This window comes from Nerophis ophidion, linkage group LG05 (genome assembly GCF_033978795.1).
Source record: "Nerophis ophidion isolate RoL-2023_Sa linkage group LG05, RoL_Noph_v1.0, whole genome shotgun sequence".
NCBI classification, from domain to species: Eukaryota; Metazoa; Chordata; class Actinopteri; order Syngnathiformes; family Syngnathidae; genus Nerophis; species Nerophis ophidion.
The window spans coordinates 48,002,985-48,016,410 of NC_084615.1; the positions used below are offsets into that span (position 1 = coordinate 48,002,985).

Below are 13,426 nucleotides of genomic sequence, written 5' to 3' on the forward strand. Positions count from 1 at the left end.
GTCAGTCCAGTACTCTCATGCAAGCTAAGCTTTAGTTTTAGTGATGGCGATTCGAACTTTAAACTTGAGTGCAACTGAAGAGACAAATGTATGTATCCCCCAAAATGTTGATTGAATTGCAAGTTGGTCTGATATTCCAAAATGGCCTGTTTTAATATAGCACCAAAAATACAAAGGTGTCCCAAAACAACGTTTTCACTTCCGATGCGATACCGATATTGGAGCAATGAGTATTGGTAGATGACAACATCATTAGGAATTAAGGTAGTTAGGTTAAACTACTGATACCAGATATCCTGTTTGACAAGCGAGCGATTTGGCTATGTCAGTAGCAGCCACCTCAATCGATCAGATTCAGCTGTGAATCTATACTAATTAAGTGTAGAAGCATAGACTGGGTTTTGTGGAAAAAAAATGTAAATCAGTGGACAGTTTTTGTCTTTAAAATGAGACAGCCTCTACTGTCTGCGAAAAGATTCATGCGCTTGCTACTTAAGCCGTTAATGCTCAACCTACCAATACCTACACTCTTCCACAAGCAGGGTCAAAAATTACCCCAATTAAAATCAATGCGTTTTGCAATACACTGGGTTTTTATTCTTCAAAATCCTTAAAACAAAAAGTTGTCATATTTTCATATTCCAGGTATCCCTCATAAAACATGTTTGTGACATGAGACCATTTACATTTTTTTCTTTTTGTATTAATTTTAAGAAATTGCAGTTTTTGTATCACTACCCACTCTTCCACAAGTGGGGTCAAAAATGACCCTAAGCAGTTCCTGTGGCATTTTCTTTGAACCTTTAATTCTTAACAACTCTGACTGTCCCACTTACACATCTGATTTCATCTTTCTTATCTGATGCAACATTGACCGTCAATACCGTCTCACTTTCACATTTGATGTCTGCAGTCTCACCACCCAGAAAGGGGAAATATCTGATCCACTAAAGACTGTAGGATGACAGAAAGCTAATGAGGTAATTCCAAACACTGTAAAATCTGCAATTTTTTACATCCTTATGGCTAGCTATTTATGTAAAAAACATGGCAGGTGCATTATATATGTTGGTTTTATTTAACTTATGTTGTATCTTTCAATATTTATGTGAGTCAAATATGTTGTAAACACATTGGAAGCTAACATAGTACATTCATTTTATTTACTGTTTCTCCTGCCAACATGGCCACCAAACACAACTACTCGCTTGACTTCCCTGCCAACATGGCAACCAAACACAACTAGTGCCGTGACTCCCCTGCCAAACATGGCCATTAAACACAACTACCGTATTTAACGGACTATAAGGCACACTTCAAATCATTTCATGTTCTCAAAAAAGGGACAGAGCGCCCTATAGCCCGATCCGACTAATGTAGAGAATCATTTTGGTTGTGATTACCGACGTTAAAGCTATTTTATTTGGTACATTGTGTAATAATAAGTGTGACCAGTAGATGGCAGTCACACATAAGACATAGGTGCAGACTGCACAATGACGCCAGTAAACAACACTAAAACTTTAAATGTTCCATTCAGAATATAGAACATTACACAAAGCATTTAAAAGTCTGTCAAAATGGTAAGCTACGAAGTCGCACCGCTTGATATATTGTCAGAGCATTACGGCTACCATAGTCAGACGTACTGTGATTTAACATACGGCTATTATTATGGTGTGTGTATAACGACTTCAAAATGGCACCTATTAGCAGACATATTATCCAGCCTTTTGTTTCGCAAAATTATGCAAAACCAACTTTTCTTACCTTCTGGGACCTGCTGATGTGTATTTGGGGTCTGCATAAGTCCTGAAAATTTGCGTGGGTCCGCCAATGTAGTCCGTGGAAACGCCGTAGTCGATAAGCTTCTTATTTTTCCATATCTTCTTGTTATGGGGCATTCATCTTCCGCTGATTCCATTTTTCATATATAGTAGCATAGAGTTCTAACTTATATCTCGCTATGGAACCACTAAAAACTACCAGTGTAGTGTGTTTACATAATTCCCCCACGGAACTTTAGTTATGAGAGAGTTCCGGTCCGATGGTTTTTAACGTCACAAATTTCCAGTGTTGTTGTTGCACGAGTGAACTACGAATGAGGAGCTGCTGCTTAGTTATTGATTAGTTAGCTGCATCTTTTGACACTTCTTTGAATCATGTCCTTGAATTCAACACCGGTTCAATAAAGATGACGGGGAGAAGACGCTGCTAAGTGGAGCCATATAAATAAGACCGCCTGCAAAACGGTGCATCCTGAAGCGACTGCCAGAAAGCGACTTGAAGAAGGGCCACCAAACACAATTCATTATGTGACCCCCCTGCCAACATGGCCATTAAACACAAATAGTCACATGACTACCCTGCCAACATGGCCATCAAACATAACTAATCATGTGATTCTCCTGCCAACATAGCCACCAAACACAACTAGTCACGTGATTCCTTTGCCAACATGGCCACCAAACACAACTAGTCATGTGACTCTCCTGCCAACATGGCCATTAAACACAAGGAGTCAGGTGACTCTCCTGCCAACTTGGCCACCAAACACAACTAGTCACGTTTCTCTCCTGCCAACATGGCCACCAAACACAAGTAGACATGTGACACCCCTGCCAGTTTAATGGCCAGTTACTGTAAATGGGTTATAAATGGGTTGTACTTGTATAGCGCTTTTCTACCTTCAAGGTACTCAAAGCACTTTGACACTACTTCCACATTTACCCATTCACACACTGATGGAGGGAGCTGCCATCAGGAGCAAGGGTGAAGTGTCTTGCTCAGGACACAACGGACGTGACGAGGTTGGTACTATGTGGGGATTGAACCAGGGACCCTCGGGTTGCGCACGGCCACTCTCCCACTGCGCCACGCCGTCCATTAGATGTGAGAGATGACATCAGATGTGTAAGTGGGACAGTCAGAGTTGCTAAGAATTAAAGGTTCATAGAAGATTCCATAGGAGCTGCTTGGGGTCATTCTGACCTCAATTGTGAACGAGTGAGGTCTTGATACAATTACTGCAATTTATTAAAATTAATTTTTAAAAATAAATAAAAATTGCAAATGGCCTTATGTCACAAACATGTTTTATGAGGAATACCTGGAATATGACTATAATACAACTTTTCGGGGGACCATTTTTGGTCCGACGTGTTAAGCTTACATAACTAAAGACGAGAATGGACGTTAATAATAGACCGGGTGTCGGCGACACTTGCAATCATGTGACAGTTTTTCTTTAAAACAATGCCAGAGTCTTGGCTGCCCGCAAAATATTTAACCCAGATTTCCATGAGATACGTCGAGGCTGCTTAACAGCACAATCACGGACCGTCTCCGTGCTTCGCCGTCCGTCAATACCCAGCAGCTGGCGTCTGTGACGTCATCCCTGGCAAGCTTTGAACACATACACTTCTCATTCAACTCCCATTAACCACTCCTCTGTCCCGTGAGATCCCCAAATTGCTGGTTCGGATATGCCTGTAATTAAACCAATAATTTTACAGCAGCCACGCACCATGGATCTCGTTGCCCCTTTGTTTGGCCGTGTGCCCCTTGACAAATGATTTGCGCAACGGACATAGTTGAAGACGCTTATTTTTTCCTCTGCACGGTTTTTGTGTTGTTCCGGCTTCTTTGAGCAGTGATGAGTTTAATTCTGCCTCATTTGAACCGCCAGTGTCCCACACCCAGCACAGTGCTTTACAACACAAAGCATCACCGGCAACGATCCCTCGAAGGTGCATGTCTGCGCAATTACGCACTCTGCATGTGTCCTCTGCGCACAACAAATGTATGCCGCACACAAAATAAAATACAGTCTACACTCTGAATCACAATCATTATTCAAGACATGACGACGGATGCATAAAAAGTTTGCTTACAGCGCAGCTAATTGAAGGTCCTTTATTCGACCCTTAAAACTCATTAAAAAAAACTTCCAAAAATTGCCAACAATACTCCGTTTACATTTCATGACTTGAATATTAACCAAGTATTAGTGATATTGTTATTATAAACGCTAACGCAGAAAAACTATTTATAGTGGCACCGTCATAACTTGCGTGCGTGCCAATGCTTACATCACTGAGTGATAAGGTGCTTCCTTTGCTCGTGGGTTGGAATTGGGGGTTAAATCACCATAAATGATTCCCGGGCGCGGCACCGCTGCTGCCCACTGCTCTCCTCACTTCCCAAGGTGTGATCAAGGGGATGGGTCAAATGCAGAGGACAAATTTCACCACACCTAGTGTGTGTGTGACAATCATTGGTACTTTAAGTTTAACATTAATTTAAGATCATCAATCATGCCTCCCACCTGAATAGTATAGGAATGAAGATGTATTTCGACAAGTTGGTACCAGCACCCCCCGCAACCTCAAAAGGGACAAGCGGTAGAAAATGGATAGATGGAAGGTACAGTTGGTTCAGGAGCTGCCACGCAATGCCCTAACAACCACAACCCATCAGGAGCAATGAAGAAGTGTGTTGGTCAAGGACACAACGAACTTGACGAGGATGGGGAAAGCTTGGGATGGAATCAGGAACCGCTCTACAAACCGTTAGGATCATTTGGAATTACAAAATAAACACATTTCATAATATTACCTCATGCCTGGACTAAAGCTGCATTGTGTTTATTTTGAAGGTATGTTTTATTCAAGTACAAAATGACGCAATACATGAAACAAGACGTGTACATGATTAAATGCTCAAAAATGTTGGCCTTACACTTAAAAAAGAAAAATAGATGGTGAATGCAGGGTTTTCAACAAAAAATGGACTGCTAAGTATTTATTTACTGAAGTCAGAGGTAAAGTTATGTGTTTAGTTTGCAGAGAGCAGATTGCTGTGTTTAACGAGTAATGTGAGTCAGCATTACGAGCTGACAAACGCGAAGAAATACCAAAATATAGCTGATCTTTAAAGGGTGAGGACATGTGAAGCTTTGTTGGTTAAGCTACAAAAGCGGCAAAGATTTTTTACCAAAGCAAGATGAGCTTTGTGATATCCCACAAAATCACTACAAAAAAGTAAGTCATTCTCAGAGGGGGAATTTGTCAGAGTGCTTGGTGGACTCTGCAGCACTAATATGTCCTGAAAAAAGAAGCATTTGAGCAAGTTTCGCTGTCCCAGCAAACCGTGACAAGAAGAATCGAAGAAATTGGGGGGAATCTGGAGCGTCACTTGCAACGTGAAGTGGCAAATTTGTACTTATTCTCCTTGACTTTGGACAAAAGCTTTGATGTCTGTAATTCTACCCAGTTGCTTGTATTTGTTAAGGGGATAACAAACTTTAAGATTACATAGGAGCTTGCAGCAATGCGCTCAATAAAAGGGACAACCGGAGGGAGCGATCTGTCCAAGGAGGCAAATGCAGACGTGGACTGGCAGGTGTGACAATGGACGGTTGTCCAAATCTTACGGGTAGATGTGTGGGACTTTTGGAACGTATGCAAGATAAAGTGACTGAAATCGACGCAGATCAGAAATGTGTATTTTTTGCATTGTATTATACACCAACATTCGCAAAATGTAACTAAATAAGTGAACTTCGTTCAGGGTACGAGCATTAAATCACAGGCAGTTTGTTGCATTTTTGGAGGACCATGTGACTGAGCGTAGAGACATCGGCAACCACACAGCTGTCAGATGTTTGAGCAAGGTGCTAAAAAGAGTGTTTCTTGCACAAGATGATTTATCAACGCTGGAAAACTTTTTTTTCATTTATTATTTGATTAATTGACTTATAATTGGCCTAGACCTACTTACAACATATTTGGGGATTTATGTTGTGTTTTACAAATGTAAAAATCCCGTAATTCTATCCATTCATCCATTTTCAACTGCTTATCTCTTTTGGTAATTATTTCACTTTAATAGTATGTGTGTTTTTGTACTTGAAGATGAATGTGCCTATTGGTGGTGTCAGTCATCTAAGTTATTATGGGCTTGCTGCAATGCGCCCATTCACATGTTGCCAAGCAGCAGTGAATGGGCGCTTCCAATGCAAGCAGTCCATATTATTCTTGCTCATACTTCAAACTTTATTCTTCATCTCATTATAGTTCCAACGCATTTCTCTTACCGCCACTACAAGACGAACCGGCCAACACCCCCACATATGTAATACCATCGGAAAGGTCTCGTTAGCGCCGTTGGCAGAAATCTAAATTATGTTACTATGCTAACATTAGCATTAGAACGTTTCCAGCTGATATTACACTCTTGTGTCTAATTCTGCAGCCATACTCCTTACAGTCAGCTAAGTCGGACCTACACTGTTTCAATGTCCATTTCTCTGATGATGCAATTGTTGATGACTGACGTGCTGATTTCAACCAAACCCTCCTCATCCCACCCCCTGGATTGTAAATAATTAAATAATTCAATGTATATACTCTGATGATTCACTTGTGTGATGACTGTATTATGATGATAGTATATATTTGTACCATGAATTGATTTACGTGAACCCCGACTTAAACAAGTTGAAAAACTTATTCAAGTATTACCATTTAGTGGTCAATTGTACGGAATATGTACTGAACTGTGCAATCTACTAATAAAAGTTTCAATCAATCAATCAATCAATACAGTCATATAACTTGGCATGTGACACATGTTAATTGTTAGCGTGTTCACGTTTGCATGCTAGCATGCTAACAAATAAGTGATAACTATTTTTGCTAATTTTACACTTTGTATTGTAATTCCCCAGCCATACTCCTTAGAGTCATATAACTTGGTACGTGACCCAAGCTAACTGTTGGAACGCTATTAGCTTTCCAATATGCTGACATTAGCATGCTAACTTTTTGAGCCAGTTTTGTATCTGTTTACACCTGTCATATAACTTGGTATGTGACATTTGTTACCTGTTAGCTTGCAATCATCAGCATGCTAGCAAGCTAAATTTAACTTGCTAGCTTTGTCATCTAATTTTACACTTTTGTTATTGTATTTCCACCGCCATACACCTTAGAGTCATATTACTTGGTATATTAAACTGTTGCATGTAATTGTTAGCACACATGCCACCTGTTAGCATTGTTATGTAAACATGCTACTAGTTTAGGCTAACCCTGTGGCTCATCTTGTGCAGTTACACCTAAAACTCATGCATTCCGACACTCGGCACCATCTAATAAGTACGGCAGTCCCGGCTAGAGGTCTAAGGCACAGATAGCAGGCCCATCAACATTTTCCTAGTTTTTACTATCATGGTATTAAACTGATTGTCTGTTCAGTTTATCATAGAAGACGTTTGGTGTCTCATCAGAGTTGTTTTCATGCTTGTAGACTTAACTTGGACAGATCTACTGTAGTCTGAGCGCCTGTTGCCAAGGTCCAAACTATACAGGTGCTGTTCATATTATTAGAATATAATGAAAAAGTTGATTTATTTCAGTAATTATATTCAGAACGTGAAACTTACATATTATATAAATTCATTACACACATAGTGATATATTTGAAATGTTTATTTCTTTAAATTTTGATGATTAGTACTGACAATTACTGAAAATCCCAAATTCAGTATCTCAGAAAATTAGAATATTAGTTACGACTAGTACCAAAAAATATTTTTTAGAAATGTGGGCCAACTGAAAAGTATGAACTTGGAAAGTTTCAGCATATACGGCAATCAATACTTAGTTGCAGCTCCTTTTGCCTGAATTGCTGCAGCAATACGGCGTGGCATGGAGTCGACCAGTCTATTGCACTCCTCAGGTGTTATGAGAGCCCAGGTTGCTTTAATAGTGGCCTTCAGCTCTTCAGCATTGTTGGGTCTGGCATCTCGCATCTTCCGCTTCACAATACCCCATAGGTTTTCTATAGGGTTAAGGTCAGGTGAGTTTGCAGGCCAATCAAGAACAGGGATACCATGGTCCTTAAATCAGGTACTGGTAGATTTGGCACTGTGTGCAGGTGCCAAGTCATGTTGGAAAATGAAATCTTCACCTCCATAAAATTGGTCCGCGGCAGGCAGCATAAAGCGTTCTAAAACTTCCTCGTAGACTGCTGCATTGAACCTAGACCTCAGGAAACACAGTGGACCAACACCAGCAGATGACATGGCACCCCAGACCATTACCGATTGTGGAAATTTGACACTGGACTTCAGGCAACGTGGATTCTGTGCCTCTCCTGTCTTCCTCCAGACTCTGGGACCTTGATTTCCAAAGGAGATACAAAATTTACTTTCATCTGAAAACATAACTTTGGACCACTCAGCAGCAGTCCAGTCCTTTTTGTCTTGACCCGAGGCGAGACGCTTTTGACGTTGTCTCTTATTCAAGAGTGGCTTTACACAAGGAATGCGACAGCTAAAGCCCATATCTTGCATACGTCGGTGCGTGGTGGTTCTTGTAGCACTGACTCGAGCTGCAGTCCACTCTTTGTGGATCTCCCCCACATTTTTGAATCGGTTTTGTTTGACAATCCTCTCCAGTGCGCGGTTATCTCTCTTGCTTGTACACTTTTTTCTACCACATCTTGGTCTTCCCTTCGCCTCTCTATTAATGTGCTTGGACACAGAGCTCTGGGAACATCCAACCTCTTTGGCAATGACCTTTTGTGTCTTGCCCTCCTTCTTTAAAGTATCAATGGTCATCTTTTGGACAGTTGCCAAGTCAGCAGTCTTCCCCATGATTGTGTGTCATACAGAATCAAAACAAGAGACCATTTAAAGCAGGGGTAGGGAACCTATGGCTCTAGAGCCAGATGTGGCTCTTTTGATGACTGCACCTGGCTCTCAGATAAATCTTAGCTGACATTGTTTAACACGGTAAGTAATGAATAATTCCGGTGGTAATCAGTGTCAAAAATAACGTTCAAAATATAAAACATTCTAATGCATTTTAATCCATCCATCCGGTTTCTACTGCACCTGTTCAAAGAAGTCGCATTAATGGAAAGAAGTATTTTATTTATTGTTGGTTAGCTTCAGAATAACAATGTTATTAAAAAGGATAAGAGATTTATTATACTCTAAAAATGTTGGTCTTACTTAAAAATGCACACATTTAGTTGTATTCAGTCTTAAAAAAAATATATTATATGGCTCTCACGGAAACACTTTTTAAAATATTTGGCTTGTATGGCTCTCTCAGCCAAAAAGGTTCCCGACCCCTGATTTAAAGGCCTTTCCAGGTGTTTTGAGTTAGTTAGCTAATTAGAGTGTGGCACCAGGTGTCTTCAATATCTGACCTTTTCACCATATTCTAATTTTCTGAGATGTTGAATTTAGGGTTTTCATTGGTTGTCAGCTATAATCATCTCCCTTTTGGCAAAAAAACACTTGAAATGTATCAATCTGTTTGGAATGAATGTGTACATTCTACAAGTTTGACTTTCTAAATGGAATTAATGAAATAAATCAACTTTTTCATGATATTCTAATAATATGACCAGCACCTGTATATCCTCTAACATATATAAAGGAGCGTTTGCACAGTAAGGGATGGTTTTGTTCTTTTCTTGTGTAAAAATAAAATGTGTACATCAAGTAATATTAACTGTTAGGCGATTATCCACAAAAAAGTAGATATATTGCCTTGAGGCAGAATGGGGGAAACACTTGTACTTGCCGGATGCGCAGACTTGTCAAAACATTATCTCTTCAATGTTGTTGTGTTTTAAATATATATTTGCTTGAAAACAATAATGAAATAAAATTGAATCATTATACACTTATACAAATCTCATCAAATCATTCTGTTTCTAAAATATCTCTAGATTAGATTTAGATTTATTGGTCCAGGTGGGGAAATTCATAGTTTTTGAATAGCATCGTTACCTATGTATCGTGATGCGCAATGAATTGTCCATCACAAAGGGATGTGCAACCCTAACAGGAATCGGAAATACTTTAATTATTTTGGATGAAAAACACTAGCCTATTTATTATCACCATTTGGAATGGACTTAGGCTGTCTTCACGTTGAAGAGGAGTGGTCATTGTTTTTTTTGTTGATACATAGGGCCACAATATATCATTAGAGGCAATCTACTTTTTGGGAGGGAATTTTGCCAATCATTCAGTCATGAGACACAAGAAGACAGATGCATTTTTGTTTTAATACATTCTAATTCCTACATAAACGTAAATTAAAGTCATCTTACTGTAGAGTTAATGGGAGGTTCTCTATTCTGCCCATGAAGCCTACTAAATAACACACCTTTTACATCTCATGATTACATTTTTAGCCAAGTATTACTGATGTTATTGTAAGCGTTAATGCAGACAAACTATTTTTAGCGGTGCATCGTCAAAGAGAGATAACATGCTGGTGAACTGCTTTCTTGCCTCGAAGCTTGTGAAAGGTTATTCGAGATCGTAAGTAATGCCCCTCACCTTGATTGTAGAAGGATGAGGACATAGTCCAACAAGTTGGTCAACTTTGGCACCCAATTTATACCCAGAAATGGCGAGAAAGTCACAAAAACGCTTGGTTTCACCCTACTTTTTTCTTCGCAAGGGTTATTGAGTCATCCATCAATCCATTTTCTACCGCTTATTCCCTTTTGGGGTCGTGGGAAGCGCTGGTGCCTATCTCAGCTACAATCAGACGGAAGGCGGGGTACACCCTGGACAAGTCGCCACCTCATCGCAGGGCCAAGTTATTGAGTCATTTTTCAACTAAACGGTAATATATAACAACAACCTAACAGTTTGCATTTTAGAACAGTAAGTGTTGTTTTATTATGTTGGTTTGCTCTCATGAAGTCTTCAGTGAGTAATAATCAGTTATGTTGTTGACAGGAAAAAGCAAACGTTGTGATGCGTTTTTGAAAATTACCGTATTTTTCGGTTCATAGGGCCCACCGGATTATAAGGCGCACTGCCGATGAGCGTGTCTATTCAGGTCTATTTTTACAGAAAAGGCGCACCGTGTTATAAGATGCATTAAAGGGGTCATATTCTGATTTTTTTTTTTCTGAATTTAAAACTCTTCCTTGTGCTGAATATATCATACAGTATAATGATGGTTCTTTGGTCAGAATGTTGCATAGATTGTTTCACAGACCATCTTCAAGTCGCCAGATTATACATTTAAGGGGTCATAGAATTATTTTTATTTTTTTCATTTAAAACTGTGATTTGTAGTTTACATAACATACACCTTAGAGTCATATTACTTGGTGACTTGTAGTTTACATAACATGTAATGGTGGTTATTTGGTCAAAATAATGCATAGATTATGTTTTACAGACTATCCTTTCTGACTGTCACTGCAGGATGCGCCATTTTGTAGGCGGTCTTATTTTCGCGGCTCCACTTTGACTGTGTCTCTTTTGGTGTACCTGTGTAGTGTGCAAGGATGGGAGTGGAAGAAGTGTCAGAAGATGGATCTAACTGTTTTCATGACATTCAGACTTTGCTTAAATCAATAACGGAGTAGCTTGTCCTCTTCCGTGGCTCAGTAGGGCACCAACAACGCCAAAATGATGTCCTGTATAAAACTGTCCGACCGGAACTCTCTAATAACTAAAGTTATGTGGGTGAATTATGTAAACCCACTATACCGGTAGTTTTTAGTGCTTCCATAGCGAGTCTACCGACAGATATAAGTTAGACCTTTACGCTACTTTGGATTAGAAATGGCAACAGCGGCTGATGAATGCTTATCAACTACGGTATCGAGCTTCAGTCGTTCAACAGTCCGGGGTTTCCGCTGTCGTATTTTATGCTTCATAATGTGCCACACATTTTCGATGGGAGACAGGTCTGGACTGCAGGTGGGCCAGTAAAGTACCTGCACTCTTTTACTACGAAGCCACGCTGTTGTAACACGTGGCTTGGCATTGTCTTGCTGAAATAAGCACGGCCGTCCATGATAACGTTGCTTAGATGACAACATATGTTGCTCCAAAACCTGTATGGACCTTTCAGCATTGATGGTGCCTTGACAGATGTGTAAGTTACCCACGCCTTGGGCACTAATACACCCCCATACCATCACAGATGCTTGCTTTTGAACTTTTCGCCTATAACAATCCGAATGGTTATTTTCCTCTTTATTCTGGAGGACACCATGTCCTCTGTTTCCAAATATAATTTCAAATGTGGACTCGTCAGACCACAGAAAATCTTTCTACTTTGCATCAGTTCATCTTAGGTGATCTCCGGCCCAGCCGAGCCGGTGGCGTTTCAGGGTGTTGTTGATAAATGGGTTTGGCTTTGTAAAGGGGAGTTTTAACTTGCACTTACAGATGTAGCGACCAACTGTAGTTACTGACAGTGATTTTATGAAGTGTTCCTGAGCCCATGTGGTGATATCCTTTACACACTGATGTCGGATTTTGATGCAGTACCGCTTGAGGGATCAATGATCCGTAATATCATCGCTTACGTGCTGTGATTTCTCCAGATTTTCTGAACCTTTTGATGATTTTACGGACCCTAGATGATAAAATCCCTAAATTCCTTGCAATAGCTCGTTGAGAAATGTTGTTCCAAAACTGTTTGACAATTTGCTTGCGAAGTGGTGACCCTCGCCCCATCCTTGTTTGAATTACTTAGCATTTCATGGAAGCTGTTTTTATACCCAATCATGGCACCCACCTGTTCCCAGTTAGCCTGCACGCCTGTGGGATGTTCCCTATAAGTGTTTGATGAGCATTCCTCAACTTTATCAGTATTTATTGCCACCTTTCTCAACTTCTTTGTCACGTGTTGCTGGCATCAAATTCTAAAGTTAATGATTATTTGCACGAAAAAAATATTTATCAGTTTGAACATCAAATATGTTGTCTTTGTAGCATATTCAACTGAATATGGGTTGAAAATTATTTTCAAATCATTGTATTCCGTTTATATTTACACCTAATACAATTTCCCAACTCATGTGGAAACAGGGTTTGTACTTACAGTGTGTATATAAAACCTTGATGGAGGTGTTTGGATGTTTTTTTAAGCGCTTTATAGGCAGAATAGAGCAACTCCCTTTGGCTCCATTGTAAGCAGACTTTTGATCGCATTTACTTACTAGCTAGAATGCATGAAAAAAAGAAAAACATGTGTGCTTGTCTTTCATAAGGATTGTGTATTTTGGCAAAGTTCCAAAAATGTACAGTTCCCTTTAAAGTTAAGTTAATGACGCAGTAAGTTGAATGATGCGAACACATTTTTCACTGGATATTTTCTAATACACTTTTGCCTTGGAGATGTTGTAGGTGTAATATGCAACTATAATTCTTTGATACTTGTTTGTATTGACAATTATGCTGTTTTAGACCTATTTTCTATGTCTAGCTTGTGTGCTATTTGGTGCTTAGCTGTTGTGTAGCTGCTATATACTAGTAACCTATAGCCAACCATGTTTCTTTTTGTGAATGACTAGACTAAATACAAGAAAAGACCATCATTTTGTGCTTATCGATTATTATTGATGGGATATTTAGATTTTA

At 39.6% G+C, this 13,426-nt stretch overlaps 1 protein-coding gene across 4 annotated transcripts in view; it reads left to right on the forward strand.

Annotated features, from left to right (window-relative positions):
- LOC133553230 (A-kinase anchor protein 7-like) overlaps positions 1-13,426 on the forward strand; it is an 85,828-nt gene that overhangs the window by 49,313 nt on the left and 23,089 nt on the right. The window contains exon 9 of one of the 4 annotated variants that reach the window (XM_061901187.1): positions 914-980. The exons of the other annotated variants lie outside the window; for them this stretch is intronic. Within the exon in view, the coding sequence (XP_061757171.1) occupies positions 914-951 (38 nt within the window). The 3' untranslated portion in view covers positions 952-980. The remainder of the gene's footprint in view (positions 1-913; positions 981-13,426) is intronic. 4 annotated transcript variants of the gene reach the window in all.